Below are 21,012 nucleotides of genomic sequence, written 5' to 3' on the forward strand. Positions count from 1 at the left end.
CCTCTTGCACTTGCAACAATGTGCTTTTGAAAAATTCCCATGCCTCTTCAACTGTTTTGCTATTTAACTCTGTCCAGTTTACAGTTTCTAATTTCCGTCTCATACCATTAAAGTTAGCCTTCCTAACATTGTATACTTTTAATTTCGACTTTGCTCTTCGGACACTAAAATTAACCTCGAATTTAACCATGTTATGATCACTACCGTACAATGGGTCTAAAACCTCTAATTTTCCAATCCTATCCTGGTTGTTAGAGAAAACAAGATCAAGAAGGGCTTCTCCCCTGGTAGGAGTATTAACAAACTGAGTAAAAAAACAATCCTGTACTAATTCCACCATCTCAAGTTCATTTACAGAAGAGCCAGAGACTATGTCCCACTGTATCCCAGGTAAATTAAAATCACCCATAACCACCACATCATTTTTATTACTCATAATCCTGATATTGTCATATAACATTCTGCTTTCCTCTGCAGCTACATCAGGTGCTCTAAAACAAACACCGACAATTAGGCCATTTGAGTTTTTAGCATCTAGTTTTACCCATACAGCTTCTGTACTTTTATTTATTATAAGTGAGCTCCCTTGCCTGCATGTTTTCTTTTATGTATACTGCAACACCACCTCCCTTCTTGCCTATCTGGTCTCTACGGAACAATGTGTAACCATCATATTATATTCCTCACCATCATTGTCACTGATCCATGTTTCTGTTATTCCTATAATGTCATGAGAGTCTGGAGAAATTAAAGCCTCTAAATCATGAATTTTGTTTCTAATACTCCTAGCCTTTAAGTATAGACTGCAAAGGGTAGGTCTTTTACAGTGCCTACTTTTAATATTAATTGGGGCTTTCTGTCTCTCCCCACCTATATTCATAACTACCTCTCCCCAATACACTGGTTCCCCTCTGGTTCAGATGCAACCCATCTAGCTTGAACAGGTCCCACCTGTTCCAGACGGTATTCCAGTGCCCCATAAACCTAAACCCCTCTTTCCTACACCACCATTTTACCCACACATTTAATCCCCTTATCTCAGCTAAATTAACCTGACTCGCACGTGGCATGGGAAGTATTCCAGAGAATACCATCGTGGACGTTCTACTTCTAAGCTTATCCGAAACTTCTATAAATTTATCCTGCAGAACAGCCCTCCTGCCCTTGCCTATGTCATTGGTGCCAACATGCACCACGACCACTGGATCCACCCCGGCTGGGGCCAAAAGCCTGTCCACTCGATTTGGAAGGTCCCCTACCTGGGTACCAGGCAGGCAAGACCCCATATGTGACCCTCTATCACGGGTGCATACATAACTGTCTACACCTCTTATAACTGAATCCCCTACTATCACAACTTCTCTCTTCCTGGGGGGAGGGGGCTCCTCAGTGCCCAAGGACCCTCCTGCCTCCCCAGTCTCTTCCGGCTCTAAAGCTGGAAGCACCTGAAAGCGGTTAGACATGGTCACTTCAGGTGATGCCACCTCTGTGAACTGTGTACGCCCTTTTCTACGTCTATGACCTACGTTCACCCAGCTCTCTCGTCCCCACTTGTGACGTACACCGTCTCCCTAAAAGGCGTATTAACTCTCTCCTCTATCTCCTAGTTGTGTTGGATGAGAGCCAGTTGCTCCTCAAGGTCACGAACCTTGACCATGAGTGAGTCCACTAACTTACACTGCTCGCAGATGAAGTCCGACTGGACGCAAACATCCAGAAGGGCAAACATCTTACAAACACAACACTGAGCTGGCCCCATAATTACCTAACCCACTATGACCCCATCTTTTACTCCCAGCCCAGTATATTTATTTTTAACTATTTAACTTTTACTTTATTACATTAACTATACGTTAATTAAATTAAGTGCCAAGTACAACAAAACACTAAATTAAGACTTGCGTTAAAGCGGAACTTTTTAAAGTATCCGAAAGGGTCAGAGATAACAACCTTAGAAATTAAACTTCTAAAATAACCAAATTAACAATTACTTACCCGAGAATAACTTCCTACTGAATCATGTTTAACTAAAATAAAGCAAAGTTGCTCTTCAGAGGCCAAAAAACCACAAAAAACCCTCTCAAAGCAGGCTACTGCTGGAGCAGGGAAAAAAGTGGATAATGTCCTCCCGGCCCCAACTGGTGACCGAACAAATTTCAGGAGCTACTGTCCTTTTCCGAGTTAATGTTACCGATATTAGATATTACCTCCGTGGTGTTTGTTACGAAGGTACGCGCACAGAAACACCGCTCACGCGACACCCTTCAGCTGTCAGTAACACTCAGCTATTTATTAACAAAGACAGACAAGCACTCACGCCAACCGAAAAAAAAATGTAACAACCACCACCCACGTAACCATACTGGCACACAAGCACTCAAATATACTTCCAAATAATTCCAATCAACCGCTTTAACAGGCGCACAACACAACAAGTGCACCCCGCATCTACACCACTCCCTCACAGTGCAGCAATCCCAGCAACCTCTACAGCAATCCCGGCAGCCACAAAGCTGTTTACTTTATTAAATGTTAAACTCATGTTAATATGTTTTCAGATGAGCAGCTTCTTCTCAAAGGACTTTGAGATAAGTGAGAATATAAGGTGATATCTAGTCAAAAGACACATCTTTCAATTTCATTCAAAAATTTTGTAACTACAATACACATCAGCACAATAATACTGAATTCTAACTATTATTGCACAGTGTCGTATGCATAAATTGAATAACTTTTAAAAATCTGGTTAACATGTTAAGTTCTTTTTTGATAAAAACCAGTGACAACGCGGACTTTTTAAAGTAACAAATCATTCAATAATGTTAAGGGAGTTATCAATGTTGTGATTTATTTAATTGAATGCATACTATTGTTTATAATATACATATGAAAAGGGGGAAAACATTAAATTACCATTGCAAATCCAACATCAGCTTTTTTGAGGGCAGGGCCATCATTGGTTCCATCTCCTGTCACTGCCACTACTTGCCGTGTGTCCCCAACTGTACTGTCAATGATGCCTGAAAAACACAAACCAGGACTGAATTACCCAAAGCAGGATGCCACGTTAAACTCAAAACGCCAGTCAGTGAAGAAACAAAGAGCGTACACCGCCTTCCAAATTATTATGCAAATGATATTTTTCTCTGATTTTCTTAGTCATCAACCATTAGACTATAATTCAAATGTTACTGAACAAACCTCCCAATGATAACAGTATGTTTTTCAAAAATAATAAACTTAAAATGCACTGTTCCAAATTATTATGCACAACAGAGTTTCAAAACATTTTAAAGGTTGTATAGAACTGAAAATGGTCACTTGTTGAATTTGCAGCATTAAAAGGTCATATTTCCTGAAATCAAAAGCTATTTCAATCAAAAACATCTTAACAGGTCAAGTTACATTTTAACATAGGACCCCTTATTTTATAGCAGCTTCACAATTCTTGCATCCATTGAACTTGTGAGTTTTTGGAGAGTTTCTGCTTGAATTTATTTGCAGGACGTGAGAATAGCCTCCCAGAGCTGCTGTTTGGATGTGAACTGCCTCCCACCCTCATAGATCTTTTGCTTGAGAATGCTCCAAAGGTTCTCCATAGGATTGATGTCAGGGGAGGTTGGGGGCTACACCATGAGTTTCTCTCCTTTTATGCTCATAGCAGCCAATGATGCAGAGATATTCCTTGCAGCCTGAGATGGTGCATTGTCATGCATGAAGATATGGAAAGCACAGTTCTTTTTGTACCATGGAAGAAAATAGTCAGTCAGAAACTCCACATGCTCTTCAGAGGTCATTTTCACACCTCCAGGGACCCTAAAGGGGCCGACCAAGCTTTCTCCCCATGATTCTGGCTCAAAATCCTCCTTGCTGACGTCACAGCCTTGTTGGGACATGGTGGCCGTTCACCAACCATCCATCATTCCATCCATCTGGACCATCCAGGGTTGCATGGCACTCATCAGTGAACAAGACTGTTTGAAAATTAGTCTACATGTAGTTCTAGGCCCATTGCAGCTGTTTCTGCTGGAGATCATTGGTTAGGGGTGGCTGAATAGAAGGTTTATGCATAACTGCAAGCCTCTGGAGGATCCTACACCTTGACGTTCGCGGGATTCCAGAGGCACCAGAAGCTTCAAATATCTGTTTGCTGCTTTGTAATGGCATTTTAGCAGCTGTTCTCTTAATCCAATGTATTTGTCTGGCAGAAACCTTCCTCGTTGTGCCTTTATCTGCACGAACCCGTGTGCTCTGACTCAGCCACAAATCTCTTAACTGTACGATGATCATGCTAAAGTTTTCGTGAAATATCTAAGGTTTACATTCCTTGTCCAAAGCATTCAACTATTTCATGCCTTTCAGCAGCAGAGATCCTTTTTCTTTCCCATATTGCTTAAAAATGGTGGTCTGCTTAATAATGTGGAATGTCCTTCTTCAGTAGTTTTTCCTTTAATTGGGCTCACCTGGCAAACTAACTATCACAGGTGTCCAAGATTGATTTCAGTGATCCAAAGAGTCCTGAGACAAAATACCATCCCCATGAGTTTAATTGAAAAACAAAATACAGTGGTACCTCGGTTCTTGAACTCACTAGAACTCGAATTTCTTGAAAGTCGAACAAACCAGTTTGACCTAGAACTCGATCTGAATATCAGAAGTTGAACCGTGAACGATGACCTAATATAAATTGTACATGCCAGGAAATGAGTCATACTACAATGCAATTCTTACTTGAACGCCTTCTTCACAGACTGGACGATTAACCAAATAAAGCAGTGCAACATTACAGTAACTAACAATAAATAAACCACTAACTTGCATGTACTATTAGAGCATTTATGTCATTTATTTGAACTTTATTTTACCAGGTAAATTAACTGAAAACCAGTTACACCTAAATTACATTTAGGTGTAACTTGGGTGCCCGGGAACCAATTAATTGGTTTTCCATTATTTCTTATGGGAAAAATTCGATCAGAACTCAAACTTTTTAGGATTCGATCCGGAGTCCGGAACGGATTAAGTTCGAGAATCGAGGTACCATTGTATTTAATCTTTTTGACACTTAAATACAATTTGCATAATAATTTGAAATGTGGTGTACTTATGTGTTATGTGCCACAGAAGTGTCAAAGAAGTCAGCACATAGCAGGTTTACATAACCTATGCAAGTCTCAGCCAGAAGGAGATTCTTATACTGCTGTTTCGTAACTCCTTGAACAACATACAAGTTAGATATTCATAGCCAGCACCCGTACATATACCTCTCTCTCTCCCATAATATGAGATTAAAAAACTGATGGCTTTGAAGAAGTCTGAAAGCCCCTGGGTTCACCATGAGTAAATACACTGACACATAAAAGGGATGACAAATTTCACAGATGAAGGAAAAGGATTCCTGTCTGAAAGGAGGGCATAGCTAAGACTGAAGTCATCTCCACACCCAGATGAATTAATCTGGGGAAAAAAAAGTACTGCATGCCATCAGTTGTATATGAGTAAGCTCAAATGAATCCCACTATATATTATTTTTTTATAAAACCTTTCCCAATGTGAATTGATCCAGTCAAGTCTTAGATGACTTTCTGTAAACCGAAAGACAAACCCTGGTTCTCAACTCATTAAAGGCATTTATTTGCCTATAAAATTCTGGGCCATGCTTTACCTTTCACTAGTGTATGCTTGTCCGTGGGGGATGAGCGTGCCAAGACCCGCAACTTGGGCCATACCTTGTCCAGACGCTCCTGCTCCACCTAAACAAGGAGAAAGGGGAAAATTAAGTCCATTTTACAATTCAATGTCGCTTATCTACCAGAGATTAACACTTTAATATGCTGTATATAAATTGCTGTATATTTAATATGCTGTATATATACAGTGGTACCTCGGTTCTCGAACTTAATCCGTTCCGGACTCCGGATCGAATCCTAAAAAGTTCAAGTCCTGATCGAATTTTTCCCATAAGAAATAATGGAAAACCAATTAATTGGTTCCCGGCCCCCCAAAATTACACCTAAATATGTTGTTTTTTTTTTTTTAAAGCATTTAAACACAAAATGAACAGGATAAGACAAAAGCAGCATTTTTTTCTTAATGGCTTCCAAAACGATAAAGATCTTATCCCAACATTACCCCTGTCCTGCCCCGATCGTCCGCTCCTTCCGTGTGCCACGCCCCCTCGTTAACCTCGTGTGGGATCCCCATGTGATCAACTGTTTCTGGTTGTTTTCATTAGTCCTCTGTATTAAGTCCGCGTTTCAGTTTGCTTCGCCAGTCCGCTCATTGGGTGCATTCGACTTTCTTACAGCGCTGGCTTAAAGCAACGCATTCTGATCCTAACCGTAATGCAATGCATTACGGTTAGATGCATTGCGACCTCTCACCCGGCTGCACAAACTGGAACCGCCTCCGTGACGACACACCTTTGCCCTTATTGGCTGAATAGTTTAGTTACATGCATGACGTTTGTATCCCAGGCAGTTCCGATGCGTAATCTGCTATTTCTCCTGAATATTACGTAAAGCCGTGAGAACTGGTTTTCAGTTAATTTACCAGGTAAAATAAAGTTTAAATTAATGACATAAATGCTTTAATAGTACACGTAAGTTAGTGGTTTATTTATTGTTAGTTACTGTAATGTTGTGCTGCTTTATTTGGTTAATCGTCCAGTCTGTGAAGAAGGCATTCAAGTAAGAATTGCATTGTAGTTAGGGCTGAACGATTTGGGGAAAATATCGAATTGCGATTTTTCTGACAGACATTGCGATTACGATTTGATTTGCGATATAATTTTTTATGTCAAGCTTCAGTTGAATATTCAGTGTGTAGTAAATTTAAAACATATGATGCAGCATTACCACGAGATACCATCAAAATATTAACTGGTCTATATTCTAATGCAAGGATGAGAATTTAAAGATGTGGTGTGTTAAGTTAAATAATGTAATAATGAACAAATGCAGCTATGCAGGTAATGCTGATTACCCCCTTAATAACACTAGAACCGTCTTTCCCATGCCAGTGAACAAGCAAGAACTTCTACGGTGTATGCAGCCGTTTTGTTTGCGCTAATGTGTTATTAGCAGAGATGGGAAGTAACGAAGTATAAATACTTTGTTACTGTACTTAAGTAGAATTTTCAGGTATCTATACTTTACTTCACTATTAATTTTTGTGTCAACTTTCGACTTTTACTTCGTACATTTTAGCACGAGTATCTGTACTTTCTACTCCCTAGATTTTTACTCTTGCATTTAAATGGTGTTTGTTCATAATCATAGACAGTAAATGTCATATTTATTATGCCATTTTGCAACGCATTTTACCTATTCCGTATCAATAATACGCGCCACGCAGACAACGTGACTGATTGGTTTATGCTTAGAAACGTATATAAACACATACAGAAAAGACAATCCTATTGGTGCATTTGCGCACAAGACGATGAACGTAAAGCGGGTAAGAGAAAAAAATTTAAACCAGGCGGCAACTCGGTGGGAAATCATATCATTCGCGACAGTGGCACCAAGAAGCGAAGTTCAGCGAAATGACTGATAAAACTGGCATTCAAGAATTCGCCTTCCAATTTGAAAAAACATGTGGAGGTAAGAAATGCTTCTTGTCATGGATAGTTAATTCTTTGTTTTTAGTAATAATGGCTCGGCTACGTTTGCAATGCTGTACTCGGCTAGCAGCGACACGGTGTGTCTTGGTTTACTCATTTAGGTTAGCTAGCTATCAGTTTGAAAATAAGCTCATAATCACTTCATTACCATAACCTAATATTATTTAGCATACTCTGTTGCGTGTATAGCCAGATATTATTCAAAGGAAATTGTTATTTCATGTAGTCCTAATGTGTGTGTGTCTGCTTTTGGCCTCCAGAGAAAACACAAAAATCAATTGGAGAGGTACACAAACCTCACTTCCAAAAGGCTCACAGCGCCAGATGAAGGCCCAGCCTCCAAACAACCAAAACTAAGTACTATGTATGTATGTATACAAAGTTATACATGAGGTTTTGGCAGTTGTGTAGTTACTTCTCTGTTTTTTGAAGGGACTCAGTATTTTGAATGATGACATGCACAAATTCAGAGTTAAGGATTACATCATTGGCTGTGTCTTTCTCTTCCCTCTCCCCCCAACACACACACACAGTGATGTGGGTAGTTCTCACATAGATGCACCTAAAGTCCTACACATGATCTCTTGCTGTTAAATAGAAGTTAGTAATAGGGTATGCTTTTAATGTTATTGTCTAGGCTTTGAAGTCTGTTGTGATGGATAATATTTATGTGTAGGCTAATATCTATTTGCATACCAATAAATTTTTTGAACACCGTGCACATTGAGTTTGCAATCCCTCAATCTTTTACAGCAGTTTTATTTTTTGAATGTGTTTAGAAAAGATTGGTCAACGGAGCTTTTTGTATTCATTTCACTTAATTTTTTTCTGCTTGCACTTGGACATGGAGTCCAGGAAGCTTTTCCCTAAAATGGTGGTTTTGTCCTTCGCAAGGTTACTTTATACTTTTATACTTTAAGTATGTTTTAGAGCCTGTACTTTTCACTTTAATTTGAGTAAAAAAGTTGAGTCAATACTTCAACTTTTACTAGAGTCTTTTTAAACACAGGTATCTATACTTGTACTTGAGTAAAGAATGTGTGTACTTTTGACACCTCTGGTTATTAGTGTTAATAACAGCAGCGAATCTAACATTCAGAAAGCTGCAATGTTCATATCAGAGCAGCTTTTCTGTCCTGAAACTGTAAAACATAGTATGCATTTTATAAAATGTCGAATACATAGACGTAGTTTATTGGTTGTCATGTTGGTCTACGTTTCCGCTTTTTAACAACTGTATAAGGTTATTTTTTATACAAATCAATTCAGGGGAAACAGAAAATGTATGTGTTCAGGGTTGCAAACTCTCACGGGTTTGGGTAACACGCTTTCAGACTCTCTCACAAGAAATCTTATGGCAAATCTAAATGATTCCATTATGAACTTAGACTTAGCTGCATCAAAAACGTAAGGGCAGTTCGCAAACCCTACAGACTATTTACATGGTAATAAAGCTCTTACATACATGTAAATGTATGTGCAGACTCGTCTCAAACAGAAAGCCTCACTCCAGGCAGCTGACCAAAGATTTGACTTGCTCTGACAAATATAAAACGGAGAAAACATTATATGCGTCACTTTTTTATATGTTTTTTAAGTAAGACCATGCCCATACCCAACTGTAATTACGATTAAAGCGATCTGTTCTTTTAGTATTTGTGTTCAAGCGAGGCTTTCATTTTATTACTGTTGTGGTATTAAGATTAATTTCACAAGATTAATCTATGGAAAATCAATGAGCACAAAAACATATGACATAAACACGACTGTATTATGGATTTTACGGCACTTCTGGGGGTCACAGGATTACCAACCGTCTCATTGTTGTTTTGATGGGTTATATGCTAATGTGATTTCCCTTAACAAAAACAAAAGGTGTGATACGCTGAAGTACACTCACCTAAAGGATTATTAGGAACACCATACTAATGCGGTGTTTGACCCCCTTTCGCCTTCAGAACTGCCTTAATTCTACGTGGCATTGATTCAACAAGGTGCTGAAAGCATTCATTAGAAATGTTGGCCCATATCGATAGGATAGCATCTTGCAGTTGATGGAGATTTGTGGGATGCACATCCAGGGCACGAAGCTCCCGTTCCACCACATCCCAAAGATGCTCTATTGGGTTGAAATCTGGTGACTGTGGGGGCCATTGTAGTTCAGTGAACTCATTGTCATGTTCAAGAAACCAATTTGAAATGATTCGAGCTTTGTGACATGGTGCATTATCCTGCTGGAAGTAGCCATCAGAGGATGGGTACATGGTGGTCATAAAGGGATGGACATGGTCAGAAACAATGCTCAGGTAGGCTGTGGCATTTAAACGATGCCCAATTGGCACTAAGGGACCTAAAGTGTGCCAAGAAAACATCCCCCACACCATTACACCACCACCACCAGCCTGCACAGTGGTAACAAGGCATGATGGATCCATGTTCTCATTCTGTTTACGCCAAATTCTGACTCTACCATTTGAATGTCTCAACAGAAATCGAGACTCATCAGACCAGGCAACATTTTTCCAGTCTTCAACTGTCCAATTTTGGTGAGCTCGTGCAAATTGTAGCCTCTTTTTCCTATTTGTAGTGGAGATGAGTGGTACCCGGTGGGGTCTTCTGCTGTTGTAGCCCATCCGCCTCAAGGTTGTGCGTGTTGTGGCTTCACAAATGCTTTGCTGCATACCTCGGTTGTAACAAGTGGTTATTTCAGTCAAAGTTGCTCTTGTATCAGCTTAAATCAGTCGGCCCATTCTCCTCTGACCTCTAGCATCAACAAGGCATTTTCGCCCAGAGGACTGCCGCATACTGTATGTTTTTCCCTTTGCACACCATTATTTGTAAACCCTAGAAATGGTTGTGCGTGAAAATCCCAGTAACTGAGCAGATTGTGAAATACTCAGACCGGCCTGTCTGGCACCAACAACCATGCCACGCTCAAAATTGCTTAAATCACCTTTCTTTCCCATTCTGACATTCAATTTGGAGTTCAGGAGATTGTCTTGACCAGGACCACACTCCTAAATGCATTGAAGCAACTGCCATGTGATTGGTTGATTAGATAATTGCATTAATGAGAAATTGAACAGGTGTTCCTAATAATCCTTTAGGTGAGTGTATATTGCAGCTGGTGTTTAAAAGGAGGTCGCCGGTTCTATTGATGATAGGACCTTTCTGAAACAATCTCGGACCATGAAATAGGAAGGCAATTCACTTATAGCTCAGTCGCGGAATCAGTATTTTTTCCGCACCGCGAATGCAACATTTTCTTCACGTGTTTGCTGTTTGTGGGCGTGTATTCCGTCGCCTCGGGCCACTTCTGATTGGTGAGCATGACTGTCACATAAGGAGCACGGCGCTTGTGATTGGTGAGAACGACTGTCATATAGGAAGCATGGTATGAGTTTAGAAAACTATTCTTACAACAGTTTTAAACCCTGGGTCCGACGTGATGTATAATGTAAGTCCTAAATCGCAGCCATTGCCATTTGCTAATCGCGTTGTTTCAAATCGCAATTTCGATTTGAAATCGATAAATCCTTCAGCCCTAATTGTAGTATGACTCATTTCCTGGCGCGTACAATTTATATTAGGTCATCGTTCATGGTTCGACTTCTGATATTCAGATCGAGTTCTAGGTCAAACTGGTTTGTTCGACTCAAGAAATTCTAGTTCTAGTGAGTTCGAGAACTGAGGTACCACTGTATTCTTTATAAGAAAGAAAGAAAAAATGTGGCCAGTGGTGGGCTAATGGTCAGGTAAGCACACTTGTAATTGAAAGATTGCTGGTTTAGATCCCTGACCAGCAAGGCACCACTGAGGTACCCTGAGCAAGATACCGCCCCCAAGCACTGCTCTCCAGATGCTGAATTAGCTGCCCCCTGCTATGTCACATATGGGTTATGCAGAGGACACATTTCGTTGGTGTATGATCACTGATCACCTAATTCTAATAAAATAAACATTACATATGCCTCTTGGAAGCAACTCTGTACCAACCAATTGATAATAATGATTTTATTTGTTAAATACACTTAAGACAATGAATTTGAAAACAGACTGAGTAAATGCAAAAATATTAATGTATAAAATAATGTAAAATTCTAGTTTCCCTCTTTCTTACCTCTCCTTTATCATTGCGAATTTGTTGGTTGAACTCTTTGCCTTCCAGGCACAGGAAATCCTCTCCAGGTTGCAGAATGCCACACTTGGTGGCAATGGCACGGGCCGTGTTGATGTTGTCCCCAGTTACCATGCGCACAGTGATCCCAGCCCTCTGGCACTTAGAAATAGCTTCAGGGACCTAGAATGACACATATGAGTCTGATAACCCACATGCTGGAAAATTAATGAATTAAAATATTAAAAATAAAATTATATGCTCTATCATATAAACACCAAGGCAAACTCATTTAAAGGAGCAATGATTGTACTGGATTGGCCGCAGACTGACAACATGATGCTGTATAAGCAGTTGGAAGATAGTTGAACATGGATTGAAAACCTCTAAACAAATCCATGCTTACCAAATCGTGGTACCAAGAGATTCAGTTAGATAAATACTGCAGTATTAAAATGACATTATTCTATTTCCACTGTTACAATGCATATTTGCAGTGAGAAAAATCAATGAAACGAGCTTTAAACAAGTGACCTTCATTCATAAAATTTAAGTGTGTTGGGGGATTTTTTTCTTCATGATCAATAAATTATGATAATCTGAAAATCCTCCAAAAAATAACACATCCCTTCAGCACTTCCTTGTAATCCTGACTAGAGACTGCTGAGATGAAAAGTGACATTAAATCTCAGTCTGCTTAGGTTATTTTAGTCTTCCTCAGCATGATACTATGCCTTCCTCTTTGCTCAGTAAGCTGTAGCCCAAAGTGACTTTTCAGTCTAGTCAGGGGGTCTTAATGCAGAGGAGGTTAGGTAAAGAGGGGGGGGGGGGCTTGACTGCAGTATTTACCCACATTTGGCTTGATGATGAATTACTCCCCATCCCTCTTCAAACCCAATCAACTAATTTATTTATACACAATTAAAAATCTCCCAACACACTACAGACAGGACAGGGTGGACACCTCCTCCAATCACAATAATATTGAGAAGGTCCACAGAATATTACACAATGTAGAGATTTTATGGCTAATTTTTTTCCCCACTTGTAACCATATGAATATTAAATATTTCCAAAAAGCTCGGCTCTGGGCAATCCTCATCAACTGTGCTGGGTACATATCTTCTTTAAATGGTATCTTAACATAGTCAAAGTGGAAGTGCTGTTCATAATAAGCATGGCGAACAATACCTTTTCATCATTTTTTGTTGTAAACACCAGCACTGAATTATACCTTCGATGAGCCAAAACATAATGACCACCTCCCATGTGAAACAAATAATGCAGGCTATCTTGTTAAAACAGCAGGTGTCCAATTGTGCAATATATTAAATGGACACCTAACACCCAGAATTAAAAGGCAATGTGCTTAATGCAAAAGAAATAGGCAGGGGTAAAGACCTGAGTGACTTCGATAAGGGTCACATCATTATGGCCAGATGACCGGGTCAGAGCATCTCCCAAATGCCAAGGCTTGCACCCTCTAAGAGTGGTCCAAAGAGGAAGAAAAACTACAAACTGCCAACAGGGTTTTAGGCAGCCAAGACATGAGATGTAAGACAAGATATGAGGTATGAACAAAGGCTATCCCTTCTGGTACATATCAACAGAAGGGCTACTGTGGCACAAATCACAAATAATCTGGCAAAAGAACTCATTGTTTTTTTATTGTATTTTTTTTTTTCTCTTCCCATTAATTTTTTTTCTCCTCCTCCCTCTTAGGGGCTCCATAGAAATGTCTAAGACAAATTGCACATTTTCATGGATAAGCACAGGACAATGCATTTTATTTTTCCATATAGGATGGTCTGCACACTGCAACAGACATGCTTTTAAAACTAATTAATAGCTTACCCTAGTTCATCTAAAATTGTTAATGGTTATTTTTTTAGCTCAACTTTTAGCTATAGTCTGTGAAGATCACTCCCTCCCATAAATGAAAGTAGCCGGGAAGAAGGAATTTGTAGTTGGGCTATCAATGCTATCCTGATAATTTTCTTATCATGAAAGAGAACTAACAGTGGTAAGGTCGTGTCTTGGTAGATCATCCACATAAGTTGGTAAGTTCAAAATTACCACCAGGAATTTCCACTGGAACTGCTAACATTCTGGCTGCTGACTGGAAGACAGAAGTTGATGATGTGACAATGTCGAACTTCCCAACTTACAAGAATGGTGAACAAAATATTACCGCAATAGGCAAGACTTGTCAAATCGGCATTTAAAAAAACCTCATTGGAAACCTAGGCAAAAAATCTCTACCTTGCTAGGTATAGCCTAAGCCAAATTTACCAACAAAGGTGATAATTGCTGGTTAGTTAGATATTGATGCTGGGTAACTTGTTTGATATTACCGATTATGGATAATATTGTTATATTGCTCAGACCTAACACGGCCAGATTCATGCTAAGGGGTACAGTATAAAAATAGCAAAACACACAACTTTAACTGTCCTATTCACAACAAAGAAGCGGTTCAGAAATACCATCTATATAAACCTGTCCTCACGTACATGCGTTCTTTCACATTCAGAAGTAAATAAAAGGAAACTACATAATTATATGAACAATTTGTCATTGTGTTTGGAAACCTATGTCACTGTCTAGACCAGTTTGGTTATTCTCATTTACACAAGGTTTTGTATCTTACCTCTGGCCGTACAGGGTCCTCAATGCCCACCACTGCAATACAGGTCAGGTCAGACAGAATCTCATTCTCATTGTCCCAATTGGGTTCAGTATCGCCGGGAAAGTCCCGCATGGCCAAGCAGATAGTTCGCAGGCCATCACAAGCCATGGGCTCTATCACTTTTCGCACCATCTCATCACGGTCCTTTGGCTTAAACACCCTAGGCTGGCCAGAGGCATCCAAGATGCGGGAACACCTGGAAAGTGGATCCAGGGAGAGTGAAGGAAGAACACAAACAAGAGTATTGTCACAATGCTGACATGAAAACATATTTATTTCTGTGGGGGTAGGGAAGAACTCATGGAGTTTTACACAGAGTTGGAAATCTCTGGCCACTGTTCTCATGGACAGAGACATACTTTTCTCTTAAATCAGTCCTCAGCCACTCTCCTCATGGTTTCTCTAAAAGTCAAATCACCAAGTATTTCAGACTGTTGCTGAGTAAAAATACATAAATACAAATCAGCTTTGCCTCTAGTGTGATAATGTGATAATCCCATAGCTGGCAGCATGATTTTATTGTTGGGTACTTGAACAAGGCCCTTAACCCCTATTGTTCCATGGACTGGCTGACCCTGATCTTCTCAGTTATGTCATTTTGGACAAAAACCAAGAACATGCAAATAAGAATAACAATAAGAAGAAATAAAACAAAACATGATGACATGATAGAAGGAAAAAATGCGTACTTGCGAAGGATTATCTCGGAGGCACCCTTGCTATACATGCGGTAGCCTGTACCATCTGGGTTTTTCAGCACTGTGCTCATGCTCTTCCGTGAAGAGTTAAAGGTGTAAACCTTGTAGAGTTTCTCTTCTGGCACCTCATCGCGGATCGGCTGATAATCTCGCTTCAGATCAAGCACTAGACCAAGCAGTGAGCATTCAGTCTTGTTTCCCACATGGCGAGGCAGTCCCCCTTCCCTTTCTGGGGGCTAGATCAAAATTTCAGATGAAGATGATAGGAGTGTTTTGATGTATTTGATAAATCTTAAAATTTGTATGTTTACATAAACAGGTGACATTGTGTGTAGGCATCTTTAAATTGCCCATAATGAGATTATGAGTGCGAGTGGGTATGTGTGCGTGTGTGTGAATGTATGGATGCCCTGCAACCTTGCAATACACTGGCATCCTGTACAAGGTGCCTTGTGTTTCTCCCACAAGCCTACAATGGATAAATGACTGAAAGGTAATATATTTCAACTGATCTGTGGTTATAAAAAGCTTTAAGAAGTTTTTTTCACTTTTTTCTTAGATAATATTTTTCACATAATGTAGAAAAACATGGTTACAGTAAATGCCAGAAAAAGTTATACTACATTATACCGAAAAGGGATAAGCATTAATAGCTGCTAAAATTAAGGAAGTAAATCAATTGTTTGACACTGTTGTGTGGTATAAATCTCTGCTAAATGGGACTAAAACATGTACTGAAATTCCAAATTGCAAATTTGTGTTACTAACCAGAGCTTGTACATGTTTATTTCAATGTCCATACATTCAGTGCTGACGAGTGCCCAAATTCTTTAACTCCATCAACTGATTTATATTCATACAAAGACGAATTCTACAAGTACTTTCTGTAGCGTAGGAGGTGCGTGGGATGCAACACGAAAGATCAATATGTGACCTTGCTTAAAACGAATGGTTTCCAGGGATTTTTACCCCAGCACCTTCTGGTTAGCACTCCTGAGTCGCACAGCAGCTCACCTCTATCCCACACAGATGACTCACCACTCCATTCCACCACGGATTAGTTTGTGTTAGCTCACAATATGTGGGCGCTTGTTTATTTATATATTTTTTATGCAACAGCATCCTGCAAACGTCTTGCACACTGACTGCAAGGCAGTTTTATATTCTGAGAATGACCACCAGGATGTTGCTTACCAGAATCTTGGTTGTGTATGCAGAGTTGATGGAAATGCTGTTAACCATCAGCTCCAGTGTCTCTGGTCGCAGTACTTCTGGCTCGGGCACAGTGCGGTAGTGTGTGTCACCGATATAAGCCTGCACCACCGTCATGCGGTTCATGGTCAGAGTACCCGTCTTGTCAGAGCAGATGGCTGTCGCATTTCCCATGGTCTCACAGGCATCCAGATGCCGGACAAGGTTGTTGTCCTTCATCATTTTCTAAAATCACAGGCAGGGGGTGAACCACCCTAGAGAAGTTTCCAACTCAAGGACATGGTGGAATAGACGTTACCCTACACTCAAGAAATGGATCATGCACAGCTATACCACTAGTAGATATCCTGGTCCTCACCTTTACAGAGTACGCCAGGGAGATGGTGACCGCAAGAGGCAATCCCTCAGGAACAGCCACAACCAACACTGTCACGCCAATGATGAAGAACTTCACAAAGTACTGAATGTAAATGGGTGTACATTCCTTCAACCAGGGGCGTCCCTGGACGCCGAAAGTGTCGATAACAAAGTACAGGATGAGGATGATCACTGTTACAGCAGACATGATCAGACCTGAAAAAATGAGCACGGAAGAACGTATTGCTTTGCAAATGTCTCATTGAGATGTTCATGAACTAAATTTGTCACTATATAACTTTCATTCCAACTATATGCCTGTCTGCTTCAAATTCATCATATTGGACTCAGCTCTATACATTGCTTTATTTTTGTACAATTATTTTTAACAATGTAATTAAATTTAAATTAAATGAAATTAAATTTGTAATTAAACCAGTGCCATTGCTAAAATTGAAGTGCATTTCAAAACCCAGGTCAGATTCACCCACCAGCCTTGCCAATCTGCACAGCCAGCCTGGTGAGCTTGCCCTGCAGCACCGACTTCTCTTTCTTGGTCACATTGACTTTCCGGGTCTCCTTCTCTTCTTTCTCCTCCTTGTCCTCAGACTCAGCTCCCTCCTCACTCTTCAGTGGCTGGATTTCAAGGGCAATCCCATCTTGGGTCTTAGCTGTCAGTAAGGTGTTTTTAGGGGGAAGCAGGAAAGGAGGCGGCATATCAAAACAGGGATAGAGAAACAGGCAAAGGGATGTGGGGAACAAAGGGATTTGAGGGGCAAAATTCTGTGTTAAAGTGAGCAAGGACCAGACATACTGACTACAGTCGGGAGGTATGAACAGGCCCCTCGAACTGCAATTCCCCATTCACTATGCCACCGCATAACACTGTTAGGCCGAAGCAGCATGAGAAAGCACTTTCTCTAATTTACCAAATCCAAATACCACCACTTTCAGCAACCCAGTATAAAAACTAGTGTCCAAAATATTAATTTGTCCCCAGTCTCACTTAAGCAATTTAAATGCACCATTACTTTCTTACAAATCATAAAACATTTGGTTATTTAAGTTCTATTTAATCTAAAAAGAAGCACAAATAAAAATGTTCTTTATTTTGGTTTAAATGATTTATAGGTACAAATAAAATACACGTTTAGTTGAATCTGCAGGAGCGCTGAAGCTCTAGAATAGCCTAAAGAGAAAAAGCAGTAGATTTAATGCAGAAATTACATTTTTACTTTCAAATTACAGACAGCACTTTAATAAAGCCCATCAATGTTTTGTACAAGCATCAGAGAATAGAAATGTCACCCTTTCAAGACTTTAGTCCTGGAAAGAAACATCTTGACAATAACAAGAGTGGGTTGCCATAGCGTACCCCGGGATAAGCAGAAAGAACACCTTTTGTCTCACTGAAGAGCAGAATGTAGGTTCTTCGCTGGTTCATTTGCAAATATACAGTTAGCTTTAACTCTGTCAAAACTGTTGTGTTTAAAATCATATAATTCAATCATATCTGAATATTTTTCATCTTTATTAATCTCATTTAAGGAATAAACAAAGCCAAAGGTACTGAGCCCTGATTCTAAATAGAAAGTTGAAAATTCAGATATGGCATCCTAACAAGATACAATATTTCATATTTAAAGTGCAGCTGTGCAACTTCAATGAAAAAAAAACCCTGGTACAGAATAAAATCCTATAAAGCATTTTACTGCTTTTCTGCTGCTCCTGCCCTATGAACTTGACCATGGAACTGGAATATTTGGTTTCCTAAATGAAGCCTCTAAAGCACAAATTGAAGGGCAAGAGTCATCGCATCTGAGCTGACTTGGCACAACACAAAACCGACTAGACTGACCAAACAACCACACACGGGACTAACGAACTGACTGGCTGATGCCACGACAGACGCACAGGGGGCGAATGTGTCACAAAAAAAAGCAAGGGGGAAAAAAAAATCAATTATAAAACAACAAGAAGCTGAAAGCTCTCTAGACGATTGAGAGCAATGCAAAGAGTTAAACAGTGACGTGAGATAAAGTTACAAGACAGCATGAGGTCCTGAGCATATCCTGGAAGGAGGCGAGAACAGTGAGAAGAGCAAACCGATCCACAGCCAATCAGTAAGCAAGGGTGCAACTCTCAATCCATCCGTATCTGCCTGGCCCTTACTGGAAATTTTATTATATAGCATTTATCAGATGCAAATTGTCAACAATGGCTTTTTCCATTTTACATAGATTTGATAAAGCATTTATAGTATTACAAAAACAGGATTAGAACATCAGTATGATAAAAAAAAAACCCTTGCAAAGTAGATGGTTTCATAGCTCATGTCCCACAGTATGACAATTCCTTTTGAGAACCTGCTAAATGTTAAACATTAAAATCCATTGAAAAAATATCAATAATTTTGTAATAAACAAACCATGAGCCCTAAAACTTTACTGCTTCCATGGTAACAATTTGTCTTTTTCCTCAAAAGAAAAATAATCATGTCATAGCAACATCAGAACATTACTGGATGAACTGAACTCATGAGCCTTCATGAAGTACAGCAATGTTTTTCTGCAGGTGAGAATTGCACCCTTTTACATATAAAGCTAGGTGAGAACCTCCTCCAGGCTTGGTGGGAGAGAAAAGCGACAGCGTAAGAGTGTGAGAGAAAGAGCCATAACAAGACTGAAATACTGAGATGGGACTCCGAGACTGCTGCTGGATGTGCAGGGGAGGGTCTGAGGGCGGGTTACCTTTGTTGCGATTTTCTGGAGCCGCTTGTTTTTTACCTGTTTAAACACAGAAAGAGGGTGGACTGCTGATCACATGGGTTGAAAGAAAAAAAAAACTGAAAATAATACTGAACCAATATAATGAACCGATAAAAGTCACAAATAAAACTGATAGGAGCTGTCCTATCAGAGAGAAATTAAGATTTCTGAAAACCTGTAAAATGGAAATAGTCGAAGATGCAGCACACTTATTACTGAAAAGCAGCTTCCTACCTTCTATTCTACTTTCACAATTTAAAAATATGAAAAGCTTCAATGAAACTGAAGTAACCTGCTTTTCTTTTTTGGGGGAGATTACCTTGAACTATGTTGCATGCACACCCCGATAGTCTGTATTTTATTCCAGCTCAAATGCCCAAACTAAAGTTGGTTGGTATAAACTGAAATTTATCTAAATATTAGCTGCATAAATGAACTTCATGGAAACAACAAAGGTTTTGTAATGTGCCAAAATAGGTTTACTTGAGGTAAATACACATTCCCACTGTGTGTATATAATATTTGATACATTTACACATTTGTTTCAGAGGCCACATTTATCAGGATTCCCAAGTCACAGATTTAAAGGTCATTTAAAAGCGCTCTGTATTACCAATTCCCCATGATTCAATCTGATTTTATACATTTTTTACCATGCCATTTCTGATGAAAACATAAAACATGAAGGCTACATTGAAAAGGTTTTGAACTGCTTGATTGTAAGCTCTATCCAGGCAGTGAGCTGGGTTAAGATTCTTTGTGAACATACACAACCATGATGTGACAGAAAAAGACTGCAAGGCTATCACTTCAGACAAGCGGATGTGTCAATAAAATCATTCAAGTACTGATGGCTTACTGCTGCAGTGAAAGTAGGATTGCATTTATGATTGGGTTTCTTTAGCCTTGGTATGCATGCTTATCTTTATTAAAACAACTTTGGGTCAACTAAATAGTAATTTCCTAAAAAAATAATGATTTGCTGATGTGGGAATAATTTGAACAGATGCAATTATCCAATACACCTGTATCATAAGGTGATCGATATGCAACTAACAATGTGCTTGTTATGCATTTGTTAAATACCATTTTGCTAATGTAACTGATGAACACCATGATTAACTGCTGAAAAGGTAAATAGCATTAAGAGTTCAAATAAAAACTGTCTCAATATGAGTTAAGGACTTCAACTTATTCAAACTGAAAAGAAGGAATAAATCAAAAGTTATTTACAAATGAAATATACAACAGATAATTTGAGGGGGAAAAATCTCTGAACGATTTAACTTTGTCAAACACCTGGATCTGGCCAATATAGTCAAACACACTGAAACCACCCTGCTGAAACATACATTTAGAATAGTATCAATACCACATGACTGAACCTGAATGCCAATTAGCTAAACTGGCAAACTTGCAAAACTGGTTTGGCTCTAGTACACTAAATGTTTCCCATACAAAGATTTTAAAAAGTTTCCACATGTATGCTCTGTTTAATAACAATGTGAAGCTTCAATTTACATGCTTGGTTAACACCAGTTCCAACG

At 39.4% G+C, this 21,012-nt stretch overlaps 1 protein-coding gene across 5 annotated transcripts in view; it reads right to left on the reverse strand.

Moving 5' to 3' along the window:
- atp2b4 (ATPase plasma membrane Ca2+ transporting 4) overlaps positions 1 to 21,012 on the reverse strand; it is a 129,817-nt gene that overhangs the window by 23,361 nt on the left and 85,444 nt on the right. For all 5 annotated transcript variants that reach the window (XM_023795778.2, XM_023795776.2, XM_023795775.2 and 2 more), the window contains 9 exons: positions 19,448 to 19,483; positions 17,189 to 17,368; positions 16,699 to 16,913; positions 16,323 to 16,565; positions 15,120 to 15,364; positions 14,392 to 14,626; positions 11,745 to 11,924; positions 5,666 to 5,753; positions 2,914 to 3,020 (listed from right to left, as the gene is read on the reverse strand). In XM_023795778.2, the coding sequence (XP_023651546.1) occupies positions 2,914 to 3,020; positions 5,666 to 5,753; positions 11,745 to 11,924; positions 14,392 to 14,626; positions 15,120 to 15,364; positions 16,323 to 16,565; positions 16,699 to 16,913; positions 17,189 to 17,368; positions 19,448 to 19,483 (1,529 nt within the window). The remainder of the gene's footprint in view (positions 1 to 2,913; positions 3,021 to 5,665; positions 5,754 to 11,744; positions 11,925 to 14,391; positions 14,627 to 15,119; positions 15,365 to 16,322; positions 16,566 to 16,698; positions 16,914 to 17,188; positions 17,369 to 19,447; positions 19,484 to 21,012) is intronic.

Source organism: Paramormyrops kingsleyae, chromosome 8, assembly GCF_048594095.1.
Source record: "Paramormyrops kingsleyae isolate MSU_618 chromosome 8, PKINGS_0.4, whole genome shotgun sequence".
Classification (NCBI taxonomy): Eukaryota; Metazoa; Chordata; class Actinopteri; order Osteoglossiformes; family Mormyridae; genus Paramormyrops; species Paramormyrops kingsleyae.